The 18807-nt window shown below is 42.2% G+C and overlaps 1 protein-coding gene across 2 annotated transcripts in view; it reads right to left on the bottom strand.

The window, feature by feature from the left end:
• Nucleotides 1-18807, bottom strand: part of Gldc (glycine decarboxylase) — a 119568-nt gene that overhangs the window by 88759 nt on the left and 12002 nt on the right. The window contains exons 1-2 of one of the 2 annotated variants that reach the window (XM_029562519.1): nucleotides 17416-17512; nucleotides 9683-9818 (exon numbers count right to left, since the gene is read on the bottom strand). In XM_029562519.1, the coding sequence (XP_029418379.1) occupies nucleotides 9683-9818; nucleotides 17416-17497 (218 nt within the window). In that variant the 5' untranslated portion in view covers nucleotides 17498-17512. Of the gene's footprint in view, nucleotides 1-9682; nucleotides 9819-17415; nucleotides 17513-18807 lie in introns of those variants that run through there. The other variant, XM_008831097.3, reaches the window with a different exon arrangement.

The following is an 18807-nucleotide window of genomic DNA, read 5'->3' as shown; positions in this document are numbered from 1 at the left end:
TCATTTTTTATCTCTTTCTTCTAGATAAAATAACGCCCCCTTCACAGATCCTGACAGCAAATCAAATACCCAAATCCTTTTAATATTTGTCTTATTTTCACTATTCACTTACTAACAGTCTATGAAATTTAACTCTTTAACTCTTAAACTCAAGGATGAAGGGCTGAAGAGATGGCCCAATGTTAAGTCACTTACTGTGCAAGCACAAGGACCTGAGTTCAAATCCCTAGCACCAATGTAAAAAGCTGTGTGGTGTAACTCTAGTGCTTGGGGGTGGAGGGTAGACAAAAGAGTTGCTGGGGCTTTCTGGCTTCCAGCCTAGCTCCAGGTCCAGTGAGAGACCACATCTTAAAAGGAAAAGACAGAGAGTGATAGAGCAGGACGCTTAATGTCCTCCTCCAGCCTCTAAAAAGCACACACACACACACACACACACACACACACACACGCCACACACACATAACACCAAAATCATAAAGTTATATTAAAAATTTACATCAGGAATGAAAATTAGGTCATAAACATGGATTCTAATCTTATATCTTTTATTTTTCAGCCAAGAATGTGGTTTTAGATATATGAAGTAATGCATTTAGTTCTTTCTCAACTTTATTTCATTTCTTCCTTCATTCATTCATTCATACTACAAATATCTAGTTTCTACTCAACATTAAGAACTATTTTAGGGAGCCTGGAGAGATGGCTCAGCGGTTAAGAGCACTAACTGCTCTTGCAGAGGATCCCGGTCCAGTCCCCAACACCCACATGGCAGCTAACAACCGTCTGTAACTCTAGTTCCAGGGGATCTGAGACCTTCTTCTGACTCCAAGGGCATTGTGCAACATGGGTGCACTTATGCACATGCAGGCAATACACTCATACAAGTAAAAAAGAATTACTGTAGGTTCAAAGGTTAAATAATTATCAGTCCCTGACCTCAATGAGAACATATTCTTAATTCAATTCGTCCCTTCTACCCAACTTCAAAGAGAACATATTCTAATAGGGAAAGAGACAGTGAATAAAATCATTTTCAGAGTGAAAGATGTTACAGACAAAATAGCAGGCTGGTGAAACGGCTCAGGCCTGACAACCTAAGCTCAACTGCCTGGATTCACATGCTAGGAGAAATGACTCCCAACACTTGTCTTCTGACCTCCAGATGTGCACCATGGTGTGCACATACCCATTCATGTATAAACCACATTAAGTGTAGTAAAAAAAAATTTAAAGCAAGCTGGATGTGGTGGTGCACACCTTTAATCGCAGCACTCAGGAGACAGACACAGGCTCCTATCTGTGAGGTCGAGGCCAGCCTGGTCTACATAGCAAGTTCCAGGCCAGCTGGGGATACAAGGAGACCCTATCTAAAAAAACAGTCCATTCACTCTTTCAGCAACATGGACCAGATCACACACGGACCTGTGGGGACCCGCACTGGCTCACAGCTTCATTGTTTTCATATCTCCAAACCAAAGAGTGTTAGGTGATTTATTTATGGCTTTTATTTTTTACATCATTTTTATTCTCCTATTCTGATCATCATATGTAGACTTTATAACACTGATCTTTGCTTTTTTTTTTTTTTGAAATGTTTCATCTTTGAGGAGAATGGTGAGATGACTGCCTTTGTAAGCCATACTGTGTCAGGACTAGTCATTTCTTGAGCCTTCTATTAGTGTAACAATGTGTGTGTGTGTGTGTGTGTGTGTGTGTGTGTGTGTGTGTGTGTGTGCATGCATCAGAACTGGTGCAAAATATATTTTTGCTTCAGTTAATTCCTTGAACAGCCTGGGTTAGCAATTGTAAATTAGCTTGCCAAATGCCAAGTGAGTGGTGAACCGGAATAAATGAGGCAGAGCACAATGCACAGCGCGAACAAGTAGAAAGGGAATGCAGAGACATGAGGGCAGACAAAGGCAAAGGCAGCAGTGACCTCAAATTAGACAAGACCTTCACAGCCGGCTAGCTCCATGAGACAGAGAAATAACACTGTCCCTGCCATATGCTTAGACTGCTGCCTAATAGGAAATTTGCATTGTATTCAGAACCATCATTTCAGATGCAGACAGACAGACACAAAGACACACAGAGGAATATATGTACACAAGCAGCTAGCCCAGCTGATGAACAGTAAAGAGTTAACATGTTCTCAGGCATAGAATATACAAGAGAGCAAGGTTCCAGAAGAATTCAACACAATGATAAATACCATAGAAAAATGAGTAACAGACTGTCTATTAAAAGGGGAATATTGGAACAAGTTAACTAGCAGGCAGATAATACTATGCATTCATTGAAAACAGTGCTTATGTGTTCTTGACATTAGAAAATGTTTGTAATATATAAATTTTTTAAGTAATGTATCAGATTGGACATAGCTAGCCAGTAGCAGAGTGCTTGCCTAGTCCACTCCCGAGCATCACACAATACACACACACACACACACAAATACAAACACACACACACACACACACACACACACACACACACACCAAAAAAAGAAAACAGAAAAAGGAAAAAAAAAAATCCCAGTACTTGGGAGGTGGAGGCAGGACTATCTGGAGTAGGAGGCCAGCCTGGGCTACATGAGATGGGGAGGCAGAGGCAGGCGGATCTCTGTGAGTTCAAGGCCAGCCTGGTCTACATAGTGAGTTCCAGGACAGCTGGGGCTACAGTAAGACCCTCTCTCAAAAAGACAAAAGAAAAAAAATTATAGAACCTTATGATCTTACTTCTGTAAATGTATAAAAACAAATGAGACGTAAACAATGAATTTCTATTAAGGCCAATGTGTTTTATTGCACACATGTCAACGACACTGACCACCATTCCTTAACGAAATTGTGTGCAGGAATTATTTCCTACCTCTTTATGACTATATCATACATGCTCATTGCAAAGAGCTGCAAAATCACATTTCCCAAGTTTCAAGGTGACTACAATGAATATTTAGGAGTACTGCTTATCAGTCTGTTTTCCACATCATAATCCTATTTATATTTGTAAGATTATAATCTGTGCAGGGTTTTACAACCATTTTTTTCAGTTAATATTATTCCATTATTTCTAATAACTAAATATTTTATTGTTTTGTGATATTAAATAATTCTATTTTATTCACTTAAGTAACAGTTTGTTAATTTAAATATAATTTAGTAAGTTCCTTCAATTTTTTTTTTTTTTTTTTTGGTCTTTTTGAGACAGGGCCAGAACTTATAGACCAGGCTGGCCTCAATCTCACAGAGATCCACCTGCCTCTACCTCTGAGTCCTGTGATTAAAGGTGTGAGCCACCACACCTGGCTCTTAAATACTATTTTCGATTTTAAATATTAGAAATGACATAATAATGAACATCCTTATCTGGGTCTTATTAGGATGAATTTCTGGAAGTGGAACATTAGTTCATATATGATAATTAATCTGAGGGGCCTACAAACTGCCATGTTCCTCTCTGAAAAGATCTCACTTGTCTGTGTTCCCTAAGGCAGGTCAATGATGTACACACTTCCCGAACCTTCAACAGTATTAAGGATTAAGAAGCCCTGGATTTTATCCTTAATTCTTTATCATACCACCTGGGAACAGGGACAAGTAATTAAACTCTCTTTCCAATTCCTCTTGGCTATCAATGGGAATAACACCACCTATATCAGAGGTTTTTCTGAATGCTCACATCAGATTCATACACATACAGCTTTCTCAAAATGGACACTTGCCCACTGTTGTTCAAGAACATCAACTATAAATTAGAACTGCATATTCTTTTGAATTAAAAGAACATTCTGAGCTGGGTGTGGTGGCATATGCCTTTAATCCCAGCACTCGGGAGGCAGAGGCAGGCGGATCTCTGTGAGTTCAAGGCCAGCCTGGTCTACATAGTGAGTTCCAGGACAGCTGGGGCTACAGGGAGACCCTGTCTCAAAAAGACCAAAATAAAAGAACATTCTGGTAACTGTGGCTTTTAAAATACCTAACAGGCCAGGCATGGTGGCACATGCCTTTAGTGCCAGCACTTGGGAGGCAGAGGCAGGCAGATTTCTGTGAGTTTTGGGCCAGCCTACATGCGGGCAATACCCCCAAAGACAAAAAAAATGGGGGGGTTTTTTTGGAAAAAAAAAAAAAAAAAAAAAAAAAAAAAAAGACCAAATAAAATAAAATAAGACCCCTAACAGAAATTTGCATGTATTTGCATTGTTTTTTAATATTTTATTTATTATTTTTATTTTTAATGTGTATAAGTGTATTGCCTGCATGTGTGTTAAGTGCATTCATGCACAGTGCCCTCAGAGGTCAGAAGAGGGCATTAGATCCCCTGGAACTGGAGTTCCAGTTGGTTGTTAGTCACCATGTGGGTACTGGGAATGAACACAGGTCCTCTGCAAGAGCATACTGTAACTCCAGTTCCAGGGGATTGGACCTCCTCTTCTGGCCTCTATGGGCACTGCATGCATGTAGTGCACTTACATGTACATGCAGGCAATACACTCATACACATAAAATAAAAATTATTAATTAACTAAACTAAAATCAGACAAACTAAAGAATTTAGACCCAAATAAGGACCATTAAGTGTCTGATGGCATCTGTATCTGTTCTGTCCTTCTTCATTGCCTTACTAGTCTGGCACAGTGCTTAAAATAAGAATATCTAATATTTGTGGTACAAATGTGCATTATTGGACTCCTTATTCAAATATCTCTGATGGGGCTGGTGGCCTAGCTCACTGGGTAGGGACCACTTGCTGCCAAGCCTGGCGACCCAGTTTGATCCCTGGAACCCACATGGTAGAAAGAGAACCAACTCCCACAAGTTATTTTCTGACACGCACCATAGCACATTCGCACCCCTACACACACATGCACACAAAACCCAAATACTTCAGCTAGCTCCCCACTACCCGCAGGAAAAGCCCTAAATTTTCTGACCTCAGTTCTTCAGACCTGAAAGTTCAGCCAGTTGATTGTGTTTGATGTTTCCCTTTTAGTCTGGACCAACCTACTTGTTTCTAACCTGTTCTATTACCCAAGGTTGGATTAATTTAATCACCACTGCTACAGAAGGAGGTCTCTGAAAGTGGTCCTTTGCAGAGTGGCAAATCTGCAATACCACTTCTTTTAAATTTTTTGAAAAAGTTACAGATTTTTTTTTTAATGCCAGGAAAATGTAGTCATAAATGCTCTTCTAAGCAATGATCTTTCAGAGGATGGAGATTCACAAGTGAAGAGCAACTGCATTTCAGGAGTTTGCCTCAATCAAGGAAAACGTTTAAAAAACACTGTCTGGGATGGTGTGGGACAGCCACGCCTTTAATTTCAGCACTCAGGAGACAGAGGCAGGCGGATCTATGTGAGTTCAAGGGCAGCCTGGTCCACATAGTGAGACTCTGTCTCAAAAAGACCAAAAAAAAAAAAAAAAAGTAAACACTCTCTAGGGGCTGGAGAGTTGGCTCATCGGTTAAGAGCGCTGGCTGCTCTTGCAGAGGTTTAGTTCCCAGTACCCACATGGCAGCTAACAACCATCCCTAACTCCAGTTCCAGGGGATCCAACACCCTTTCTGACCTCCATGGGCATTGCACAATACAGATGCACTTATATACATGCAGGCAATAAATAAAAACTAATACATAAAATATTTTTAAAAGCACTCTCTGGGCCAGGCGTAGTAGTGTGCCTTTAATTTAATTTCGGCACTCAGGATACAGAGGCAGACAGATTTCTGTGAGTTCAAAAGAGGCCAGTCTGGTCTATATAGTGATTCTCTCTGAAAAAAAAGAAAAAAAAAACAAAAAAAACAGGAAAAAAATACTGTCTGAGGGGCTGCAGAGGTAGCTCAATGGTAGACCCAGCCTAGCAGTAGCGTGGGTGAGACCCTGAATTCAATCTCAGGGAATGAAGAACAATTAAGGAAGGGAGAAAAAAGGTACCTGTGTCTTAAATGACATTAACTCAAATAGTTTCTTTTTCTACATTTTTTTTAATATACATATCTGTATATCTAAGAAGGCTTATAGTTCTGAAATAGGATGCTTGGTACTATATTCAACATGACAATAATATTTATTCCAAAATAACCAATTTTCTTTATCATTGTGGCTACGACTTTCTTTTAGAACTGGGAAAAGAGGGTTTTCAGGAGGATTGAAAAAAGGCATAAAATTCTCATTTAATCTTTGTGTTAAAATTATATAAAACAGAAAGTCACAAGGAAAACATAAGTGTTCTGATATTAGTTACTAATGTTATCAGTAGTTGACAGCTTGGTACAGTGGAGCCCATGAAACAAACTCTAGACTTGGTATAAAGTTTCTTTTAAGAGCCTAAATGTTTGTATTCTTTCGAGGCTATGTTGCCCATTTATTTTCAGCTCACGTCACCGGAATTTGTTGGCTCCATTGCTATGGAAACCATTCAGAAGGATAATGTGAAGTCTTCCACCCATGTGTACACAGCCCTCCCTATCAGCACAGGCGGGGTGCAGTATATCTCTGGGATGCAGATCAGCTTTTGGATAATTTGAAAAAACAATATTTAAAATGCACCCCAAAACCGAGACAAAAAAACAGTATTGTCTCCCTCTCAAAACACCAGCTGCCCCTAAACTAAATGAACACACTAGCTCACAGCAACAGAGAACTATAGTGCATATTCTGTATGGTCACTAAGAGCAAAGGCCACAGGCCAGTGCTCAGACAGTAGGAACGCTGCAGCCTGTCCATGGGCAGCACAGGCTTTTTTTTTTTTTTTAGGGGGGAAGAGGAAAAGGCCTTTTCCTTTTGAAATCAACCTTGGAGTTTACCAGGCAAACTTTGATCAATACTACAGTGAAAAACAAGCCTTGAACACATCCACACACATCCCCAAACAGATCCACTCGCTTGATGAGTGGTCTACTTTCCCCTTCCCTTATTAGTAAAGAAGCAAGGAACATTGCAATGAAAAGTTCCATACGAGGAGGAAGGCGGGCATGAGGTGCCAAGAGATCTGGTTTCTATAAAGATGGGACACTGCACTGATGAGATGACTCGGGGTAAAAACACTTGCTGGGAAAACCTGATGATCTGAGTTCAATCTCTACATCCCACGGTGGAAGGAGAGAATTGATTCCAGAAAGTTGTCCTCTGACCTCCACATTATCTCTGTCTCTGTCTCTCTGTCTCTCTCTCTCACACACACACATACACACACACACACACAGTATAAATTTTTAAAAGATGAGACACATTGCCGGGTGTGGTGGCGCACGCCTTTAATCCCAGCACTTGGGAGGCAGAGGCAGACAGCGGAACTCTATTGAGTTTGAGGACAGCTTGGTCTACATAGTGAATTCCAGGCCAGCTGGGGCTACTAGGAGACCCTGTCTCAAAAAAGACCAAAAAATAAAAAATTTAAAAAAAAAAATAGAAGCTGAGACACAGGGAACTGTATCTGGAACATGAGTCATGCAATCTCACCTGATAAGAAGATAATAGCACTTTTGGAAAATTGAAATTTTTTAAAAAATATCTGGCCAGGCATGGTGATGCACACCTTTAATCCCAGCATTTGGGAGGCAGAGGCAGGCAGATCTCTGTGAGTTCGAGGCCAGCCTGGTCTACATAGCAAGTTCCAGGTCAGCTGGGGCTACAGGGAGACCCTGTCCCAAAAAGAAAAAAAAAAAAAAAAAAATCTTTGTTTTATGTGTATGAGTGCATTGCATGCATGTGTATAAGTGCACCCGTATTGTGCAATGGCCAGGGAGGTCAGCACACATCAGATCCCCTGGAACTGGAGTCATGGACGGTTGTTAGCTGCCAGGTGGGTGCAGGGAATTGAACCTAGGTCCTCTGCAAGAGCAGTCAGTGCTCCCAACCCCTAAGCCATCTTTCTAGCCCCAGAAAATTGAAAATCTTAAGGTTCATTTATTTTATTTATTTATTATTTATATTTTATTTTATTTATTTTTTTTTCTTTTTGAAGCAGGGACTCCCTGTAGCCCCAGCTGTCCTGGAACTCACTATGTAGACCAGGCTGGCCTTGAACTCACAGAGATCCGCCTGCCTCTGCCTCCCAAGTGCTGGGATTAAAGGCATGTACCACTGTGTTTGAGTGTATGGCTTGCATGTATCTAAGTGCACCAATGTCGTCGAGTGCCTGTGGAGGTCAGAAAAGCACATCGGGTCCCCTGGAGCTGGAGTTAAGACAATTGTTAGCCACCATGTGGCTCTTTGCAACATATAGCACACTTCAGGGGAAACCAACAAAACAGGATAGATGTAGCCTGAGATTCTTCCTCAAATGTAGAACTGCTCAGATGTGTTCAGACTATGAGGACCAGAGTGCACAGGGGACAGACATGTCCAGAAGGGTGTACACACATATCCACCAGAAGGACACACATGAGTACACACATGTACAGAAGTACGAACATATGTCCAGAAGGACACACACGAGCTCATGCACATACATTCCTAGAGGAATAGAAATGACATATCTGATCAGCAAGGTAAGATCAGAACAAGTAGTTGATCGGGCACAGTACAGGCCCCTAATTTTATCAGAGCCTGTCCACAGAATACATGTTCACTTTCTCAATAAAGTTCTAGTAATAAAGCCAATGTTAGGGTCTCCATTCATCTGATACAATACTGCTTTATTTTTGGTTGGTTATGGACCCAGAAATACGGGGAGGGGGCATGAATAGCATCACCTTAAAATCCTGTCAAGACAATGGACTAGAGTTGGAGAGATTGCTCAGTGGTTAAGAGTACTCGCTGCTCTTGCAGAGGTCCCTGGTTTAGTTCCCAGTACCCACATGGTGGCTAACAACTATCCTTAACTCCAGTTCCAAGGCATCCAATGCTATCCTCTTCTGGCCTCTGAAGGCTTTTCATGACACAGGTGCACTTACACACATGCAAGCAAAACACTCATGCACATAAAATAAAAATAATTTTAAAAGAACAGTGGATTAGGCAGGCATGGTCATGCACAGCTTTAATTCCAGCACTCAGGAGGCAGAGGCACGCAGATCTCCATGAGGCCAGGCTGGTCTACATAGCAAGTTTCAGGCCAGCTGGGGTTACAGGGCTACAGGGAGAACCTGTATCAAAACGAAAAACAAAACAAAACAAGGGGGCTGGAGAGATGGCTCAGCGGTTAAGAACACTGGTTGTTCTTGCAGAAGACCCGGGTTTGAATCCCAGCACCCACATAGCAGCTACCAACTGTCTGAAACTCCAGTCCCAAGGGATCCAACAGCCTCTTCTGACCTCCATGGGCATTGCATGACATGGGTGCACTTACCTACATGAAAGCAATACACATATACACATAAAAAAATAAATAAAAATAATAAATTTAAAAAACAAAAAGGACTGAGATTCCTTCCCAGGCTGCAATACTGGCTCGCTGAGTAAGCTCAGTTCTCACTAAAGAGTGAAGTTCTGCTCAAAGGCAACATGGAAATTCAGGAGGAGGGAGGAAGAGACCATCAGATTCACAATTTAGAGTTTTATACTCTATAGAAATGAAATTAGGAAGAATCTATTTCAGCACTTCAGCAAGGAGTGTCCCGACCACTACCCAGGTGGGTTCCAGGAGCTTAGAGAGCAGAGGGGCTAGGTGTCTGCATGTAGGCTCTGAGACACAGAGAGCAAGAAAATTCTAGTGTTCCTGTTCTTTAACAGGAGATACATTACCATCCCGAATTCTCCAGTAAGTTCCGCAAAATGGTCTGGGGCACGGAGCAGTTATAATAGCCCATGCCAATATACGATCTCCAGATCTGGTTTTTGCTTGAAATGGCATGCAGAGTTGCAAGGATTTCATTTTCACCTGATTGTGGGAAAGAGAGACATGTTACAGAGAGAAACTGTCCCAGAAGGGCACTCCAATTATAGTTTAAAAGCCTCATGTTGTTTAAATATTCATATTAGGAGAACAGCTATATGGGAAATATAATTATCCATCCAACCACCACGAAGTACAGTATGTGGAATCTGAAAAAAAATAATCCCAATAGTACTTAATTTCTCAACAGTTTTTCAACTGTTGTGTGTGTGTGTGTGTGTGTGTGTGTGTGTGTGTTCATTCATGTGGAAGCCAGACAGTGACATCAGATGTCTTCCTCAACTACTCTCCAGCTTATATTTTTGAGACTGGTTCTCTCACTGAACCCATGGAGCTCACCAATTCAGCTAGACTGCATGGACAGCAAGCTCCAGGGATCTGCCTGCCCCAGCCTTCCAATCCCTGGGATTGCAGGCATGCTCTGCCATGCTGAGCTTTTATGTGGGTTCTGGTTATCCAAACTCAGGTCCTCATGCCTGCATGGCTGGCAGTTTACCACCTGGCCCGTTCTCCAACCCTTCACAAATTTTTTTTTGACTCTTCTTTTCTCAGCACATTGTTTACCAGGTAACTGCTTCATTCCAGGTTTCTCCTGTCCCTTTAAAATTTTGGCTTACAGGGCTGGAGAGATAGCTCAGCGGTTAAGAGCACTGGTTGTTCTTGCAGAAGACCCGGGTTCGAATCCCAGCACCCACATGGCAGCTAATAACTGTCCGCAAGTCCAGTCCCAGGGGATCCAACAACCTCTTCTGACCTCCGAAGGCATTGCACCACATGGGTGCACTTACCTACATGCAGGCAATACATGCATACACATAAAATTAAAAAAAAAAAAAATTTCAAAATTTCTGCTTAATCTTCTTAAAATAAAAATTGTCAAGCTGAGTGTGGTGGCATACACCTTTAATCCCAGCACTTGGGAGGCAGAGGCAGGTGGATCTCTGTGAGTTCAAGGCCAGACTGGTCTACATAGCAAGTTCCAGGCCATCTGGGGCTACAGGGAGACCCTGTCTCAAAAAAGACCGAAAAAAAAAAAAAAAAGAAAAAAGAAAGAAAAGAAAAAAGAAAAATTGTCTTCTCACAGTAATGTTTCTTTATCTAAAAATTATTTATTTTTATGTATATGTGTATGTATGCATGTACCTGCATGAGTTTATGTGTATCATACTCATGCAGAAGCCCACAGAGTCCAGAAGTGTTCTGAATTCCAAGGACCTGGAGTTACAGGTGGTTGTGAGTAGCCATGTGGGTGCTGGGAACTGAACCCCGATCTTCTGCAAGAGTGGTAAGAGTCTTAGCTGCTGAGCCATCTCTAGTACCATGTTCCTTTTTTTTAACTTTATTTATTTTTATCTTATGTGTTCAAGTGTTACATCTGCACCCATGTCATACAGTGCCCACAGAGGACAGAAGAGTGCTCACTAAGGATCCCCTTGGAATTGGAGCTATAGATGGTTGTTAACTGTCATCTGGGTGCTGGGATTCAAACCTGGGTCTTCTGCAAGAACAGCCAGTGCTCTTAACCGCTGAGCCATCTCTCCAGCCCCCCATGTTTCTTCTTTTAAATTGACTTATAGGTCTAGAAGCAGCTTAAGATTACAGCCTTATACTGAATTTGGCATTTTCTTTTGTATTATTGGAAAGGCTATTTATTAAAAAACAGAAACAACAAAGCAGAACATACAACACATCACCCAACAACATAAAATATTAGGCATAATAAGAGACTCAAATGAACTTTCAACTAGTGTTCCCACTAAGGCATCTGGTAAATAAAGAATTATAAAATTCTCAAATGCAGGAAATCCAATCACTTCACAAACAATCTTCTTAGAAGCAAAGTGATTCAAAAGCCCAGTAGGAGGGGAAATTAATTAGCACTGGCTGGCAGGCCAAGCCAGTTTCAATTAAGATCCTGTGCAAAATGGACAGGTCCCTGTTCCACATTGTGCTGTCAGGACAAAGGATCCAGCTCTCAATGAGAACAGTCTGTGAAAGGCTTTGTCAAATCAAGACTTCAGCCTTTACAGCCAAAGTATTTTCAAGTTGGAAAATATGATTATATATTATGGGATCGTGATTCTATGTTATGGAAAGTCCATTAAGAGAAGGCTCTGCTCACAAGGAAACACTGTTAGAAGTTAGCACAAGGTCCAAGAGAGAGATGAGTAAGGACTACTGCACATTGAATTGCATCTCCCAAAATGATTCACTGGTATCTTTTGGCACCTGTGAATGTAACCTTACTTGGAAATTGGGACTTCACTGATATAATCAGTTTACAATAAGATCATACTGGATTGGGGGGTCACCTTCAATCCAATGATTGATGTCCTTACAAAAAGAAATTTGGGGGCTGGGAGTGGTGGCGCACGCCTTTAATCCCAGCATTCGGAAGGCAGAGGTAGGTGGATCTCTGTGAGTTCAAGGCCAGCCTGGTCTACATAGCAAGTTCCAGGTCAGCTGGGGCTACAGGGAGACCTTGTCTCAAAAAGACCAAAAAAAAATTGGGGGCTGGAGAGATGGGTTAGAGGTTAAGATCACTGGCTGCTCTTACAGAGGACCTGGGTTCGATTTTCTACACCCACATGACAGCTAGCAATCGCCTATAACTCCATTTCTAGGGGATCAGACACCCTTTTCTGGACTCTTCAGGCTTTGCAAGACATGGGTGCACTTACATGCAGGCAAAATGTTCATACACATAAAATAAAAAGAAATACATTAAAAAAAGAAGAGAAAGAAGAGGAGAACCTGGACACATTGTCATGCACACAAACAGAATGCCCTGTTATGTAGCTTTTGGAGTGACAGATACATCTACAAGCCAAGGACTTCAGCAATGATTAAAAGTCAGGAGACAGGAATGGAGCAGATTCTTCTTCAAAGCTCCAACACAGAACCACCCCAGACAACACCTCCAATTTGACCTCAGTCTATGGAGCCATGAGAAAAGAAGTTCCTTTTGCTTGAGCCCTCCAGATTGCAATGCTATGCTACAACACAGTGAACCAACACAGGTGGCTGACTGGGCATTTTTTGGAGAGGCTATGTGACACAAGGCTGGATGATCTCCAACACTGTCAGACTAAAGTTTCCATGCATTATGAAAACTCTACCACCTAAAGAAACCAGTATAGCAGCATGTTCATTCTCTGAAGCTGTTTACCCACTGGCGTAAAATGGCTGAAACTATGTTTCTGAATATATTGAAAGTCAAGGGTTAGAGAGGTGGCTCAGTGGTGAAAAGCACTTGCATGTGGGTTCAGTTCCTATCACCCAACAAAGCAGCTCACAATGCCTAGGTGAGCAGCTCCATTTCTAGGTGATCCAATGCCCTCTTCTCGCTTCCACAGGCACCAGGCACATACATGGTAGACATTCAGGCATACCTCATACATATCAAATTAAAAAATAATCTTGGGGCTGGAGAGATGGCTCAGTGATTAAGAGCACTGGTTGCTCTTGGAGAAGATCTGGGTTCAGTTCCCAGCACCCACATAGCAGCTAACAATCATCTGTAACTCCAATTCCAGGGGATCCTGATGCCCTCTTCTGACCTCTGCTGACATTGCATGATGTGGGTACACTTACACACATGCAGGCAATATTCTCATGCACATAAAATAAAAAGTAAAATATGTTTTAAAAATAAAATAAATCTTTTTAAATCTTAAAAAAAAAAAAAAGGCCCTGGTGTACGCCTTTGATCCCAGCTCTCGGGAGGCAGAGGCAGGTGGGTCTTTGTGAGTTCAAGACCAGCCTGGTCTACATAGTGAGTCCAGTTCAGCTGGGGCTACAGAAAGACCCTGTCTCAAAAAAAAGAAAGAAAGAAAAGAGAAAAAGAGAGAAAGAGAGAAAGAGAGAACGTCACACCTGTCATCCAAGCAACCAACCAAGCATGAGGGTCGGGGAGGGGCAAACTTTGAACAAACTTTGAAGCCAACCTCTGCATAACAAGATGTATTAAAAGAAAACACACACACAAAAACAAACAAAAATTAAAATAAAAAAGCAGGCTGGGTGTGGTGGCACACGCCTTTGATCCCAGCACTCACTTGGGAGGCAGAGGCAGAGGCAGGCAGTTCTCTGTGAGTTCAAGGCCAGCCTGGTCTACATAGTGAGTTCCAGGGCAGCTGGGGCTACAGGGAGACCCTGTCTCAAAAAGACAGAAAAAAAAAAAAAAAAGTAAATAAATAAATAAATAAAAAGCAAGAAAAATTTAGTCAATACAGAAGGGTGCAGTGCTCCCCCTCCCCGACTGTGACTTGCAAGATGCCACAGTCAATTATTCAGCCCAAAGGTCTGCCTTGGGTGTTGCCTGCTCATTCTCACAGCCTAACGTGGGGAGCAACAGAGTCTTCAAGTCATGTTCCACAGCTGGTTGAACTGAGATAACCAATTCAATTCTAACTGGCCCCATGCCTAAGGAAAAAAATGATTGTAAGTGACGGCTCAGCAAATAAAAGTGCTTTTTGCACAAGCCTGAAGTCCTGAATTTGATCCCTAGAACCTAATGGTGGACGGAGAGTGCCAATTTCTGAAAAGCTGTCCTTTGACCACCATACTCGTGCACCCACATACATAATAAAAGAATAAATAAATTAATTAATTAAAAATAAAGCTGCGGTATAGCCAAAAGGATTAGATTAGAGCTGCAGTTTTCATTGAGACTCACACAGCCAACAAAATTCTTTCAGTGCAGGGGACTCCTTACCACTTCTCCCATTCCACGAGAACACATGGAGCTACAGACAGGAAAATGACTACTGTCCCAAGATCCACAATTATGGACCTGTATTAGGTCAAATTCTCTGAAATGAGCACTTTTTAGTGTCTGTGTGCCCATGATGTGTGTGTAAGGATGTACCTGCCATAGCGTGGGTGTGGAGGTCAGAGGACAACTTCATGGAGATGCCTCTCCTTCCACATTTACATGGGTTCCAGGGATCAAACCCAGGTCACCAGGCTTGCACAGCAAGTGTATTTATCTGCTAGGTCATCTTGCTGGCCTGAAACATACACTTTTAAGACATATTCAGGGGCTGGAGAGATGGCTCAACAGTTAAGAACACTGGGTGCTCCTGCAGAGGACCCAGGTTTCATTCCCAGCACCCACATGGCGGCTAACAGCCATCTGTAACTCCAGCTCCAAGATAATCCAACACCCCCTTCTGCCCTCCATAGGTACTGCACAGCACAGGTGCACTTACACACATGCAGTACACATAAAATAAAATAAAATAATAAAGTATTTGTAAGAAGACATATTCTGAAGTGAGTCAGGGAAGTGACAGAAGCTTTGGAGCTCAGTGCTAGAATCGGACAAGTTTGCCAAACTAAAACCAAACTATCTCTATCTATCTCTTCACCTGGGAACAGGAGATACAACCCTCGGTTTTCTCCAGCAGAAATCTATTGCTTTTCCCTGTAGAAGGGGCTCTAGAGGGCTGTTTTCATTTTGCAAATTACTATTTTCTCTATACTAGGGTTTCATTTTCTATTCCTGTGACCATGGCCCTGGGCTGTGTGTGTGTTAACTCTCAGTGATAGGAAAGTCATTTTCTATTACAGGTCTGCAATGGAAGCTCCTCCTGGGGAGGAGTAAGTGGACAGGTCTCTGCCAAGGACCCCTTGGACCCCTGGAAGGAGAACATCACCCCATTTCCTAACAAGCGGCTCCACAAGACCAGACTCTCAAGACCAGTTAAGAGGCTAAACTGAGTGAGTCTTGCGGAGGAAAGTGGTGACCTTGTCTTTTCACTTGACAGATGAAATAGGAAATAAGATGGTACCTGCCACATAAAGGGGGCAGAAAGCCAAGAGTGAAGCTCATAAAATGTTATATAATTGTCCAGTTTGATAGGTGTTATGCCTTGGGTCTGAAAGGTACCCTCAGGTTTGTGTTTTGAGTATATGGTTCCCAGCATGTGGTGCTCTTTTGAAGGCTGTGGAGTTTCAGGAAGTAGGGCCTGGCTGGTAGAAGTAGTTCACTAGGGGTGGGCCTTTGAATGCTATACCTGCCGCTTGTTCTGGCTGTGGTCTTGGCTTCTCATTCTGCCACAAGGAGTCTTCATCATATGCTCCCTCAGCCATGAATTCTACCATGTCTTCTCCACCTGATGGACTGTACCTTCTGGAATCTCTTTTCTCTCAAGTTTTTTCTGGCAGATATTTTATTACAGTAATAAGAAAAGTAACTAATCAGGACTGGAGGGATGGGCCAGCAGTTAAGAACACTAGCTGCTCTTACTGAGGACCTGGGTTTGGTTCCCAGCACCCACATGGTGGTTAACAACTGTCCATAACTCCAGTTCCAGGGGATCTGCTGCCCCCTTCTGGCCTCTGTAGGCATTGTGCCACATGGGTGCACTTACATACATGCAGGCAAAACCCTCATATACAGAAAATAAAAAATACATGAATTCTTCCTCATGGGAACACACTGTGGCCTTGTCTTTATGCCCACCTTTACTGTCTGCTGAAAACAAAGAGCAGTAATAAAATGAACTGTCCCTGGTGTAACTAGTTAACAGATACTCAAACCATCATGAATATGGCAAACTGATCATGGTGTGGTTTATAATCCCAGTATTCAGGAGGCAAGAGGTTCAAGTTTGGGATCAGCCTGGACTACAGAGCAAGATCCTGTCTCAAAAAACCAAGAAAGTGGGGCTGGAGAGATGGCTCAGCAGTTAAGAGCACTGGCTGCTCTGGCAGAGGACCCAGCCACATGGTGGCTAACAACTGTCCATAACTCCAGTTCTAGGGGATGGGAAGCCCTCTTCTGACCTCTGTGGGCATTGCACAACATGGGTGCACCTACCTACATGCAGGCAATACACTCATATACATAAAAAAAAAAAATTAAAAAAAAAAAAGCAAGAGTATAGCAATGCACAAATGCACAAGCCCTGGGTTCTACCCTCAGCACTGGAAGAAAAATAAAAGTAGGTTAAGTGTTATGGTTAGTTTTGTGAACTTGACACAATCTGGAATGATCTGAGAAGGGAGTCTCAATGAGGTGTGTACTAACTCATTGCTTTCTGTGAAGGTCATGTGACTCGCTGCTTCAAAATTCCTACTGCCTGACTTCCCCACAATGATTGACTGCAACCCAGAATTATGAGTCAAATAAAACCTCTCCTCCTTAAGTTGCTTTTGTCAGGGTAAGGGTATTTTATCACAGCAATAGGAATCAAAACTAAGTACTTGGTCATGTAGCCTCATGTACGAACATTGTGAAAAGCCATTCCTATTAACTCACCACTGCTTATCACAACCAAATTCCCCAACTAGAAGCTAGGACATTACTGTGATGAAAATCTAAGACCTCAGACTCTCCACCTACATATAAGCAAAAGCATTCCCCAAACACAGAGCTCATGAGTGATAGTCTCAAACGGTTGCTCACTGGCTCTTATTTTTCACACCTACACAGAAAATTCTACTGGAGCAAATATGCAGAGGGGCCAACCCAGTGTATCTAAAGCCTAGCGTTAGCTGATATAAATGATGCTCACAAGGCAACGGGAGAGAGGAAAATGAGAGAAAAGGGGAAAATTTGTAGTCAGACACCTACCTGCTGTACTCACCCCAGCTGAAACTGAACTGAACAGAATCAGGCCAAGATCTGGAACATGATCAATAAACAAAATCTCCATCCTAAGAACACACCACCATCACTTCTCGTCTTCCTTGGAAATTAACTCCTTTTCTAGAGAAAACCCAGAACAATCTTTAATCCCGAAATGACAGCCTTTGCCCCCTACATAGTAAGAGAAGCCTTATAAAGAGGTGACTGGATCATCTAAACCCTTGGGCAGCTCAGGCCCAGAAGGCTGTATAGATAAGAGAAAGAGGAAAAAGACCAGCTCCCCCGACCCAGAGCCTACTTCAAAAGGGTGCACATTCCTCACACTTTCTTTCCACTTTGACAATGTGCTCCTGGGCACAGGCCTGATTCCTGTAACTATCTTCTTGAATATGGACTACAGTGAAACTAACCAAGAGGGAAATGAGACAGAATGAAGAAGGGGACATCCACTAGAAACCAAAGGGAAGCCAGGCGTGGTGGCTTACAACAGTAACCCCAGTACTTGTAAGGCTGAGGCAGGAGGATTGCTATGAATTAAGGCCAGTCTGGGGTACAGAGAGACTTTGTCTCACAAAACCAAAAAGAACCACTGGGAGACCAGCACACTCCCAACAGTACAGGAACTTGAACAATCTTTCTCAAATCTAAGCAGCAAGTTCTTTTCTTGTGGAACAAACACCTGCTTCTGACCTTGTTTATTCCTCTGCCTCAGAGCATTGCATAATACCCTGGTCCTAATGTACCGAGAACAGAGTTCAGTGTCCTCTGGGCTCTGCTTCCTAAGAGCCTACAGGTGAGGTCTGCAACGCCTCTGCTTCTCAGAACTCACTGAGAATGCTTCCTTCAACCTTATGTAATTCTACATGAGAAAGAGGTTTTCTAATAGCTCCTCTGCCACATGTGCCTGAAATACCATGAACTTTGAACCAAGTATATGTTTTCTATATAACAGGAATAAGTCAATATGGATTTTAAACACTTAAGGTATTGCTAAGGCTAAATTTAGATTTCCTTGATATCTGAATTTGCACAAGAAATGGACAGGCAGGATATGAGCCCTTGAAATGGACAGGCAGGATGTGAGCCAAGATACTTAATGATGCCTAAATACACATACACTTACATATATACACTGTTCTCCTTAACCCATTACTCCAAACACAACCACCCCCCTTTTTTTTTTGCCTTAACTATAATGGGAAAATGTACTTGTGCTTTGCTTCTGCTTCTGTGATCTGAACATGCTTTGCTAGTGGTTCTATGCAATGACTGCAATGTGCTACCTTTCCTTTTTTGCAGTGCTAGGGATTGAATTTATGTCTTTGTATATGCTAAGCAATCTCTACCACTGAGTTACATCTAGCTCTTTATCATTTA

The sequence above is a fragment of the Nannospalax galili genome, unplaced genomic scaffold (assembly GCF_000622305.1).
Source record: "Nannospalax galili isolate Female #2095 unplaced genomic scaffold, S.galili_v1.0 scaffold175, whole genome shotgun sequence".
NCBI classification, from domain to species: Eukaryota; Metazoa; Chordata; class Mammalia; order Rodentia; family Spalacidae; genus Nannospalax; species Nannospalax galili.
The sequence above is the reverse complement of the archived record's forward strand: the minus strand, read 5'-3'. Positions and strand labels throughout refer to the sequence as shown.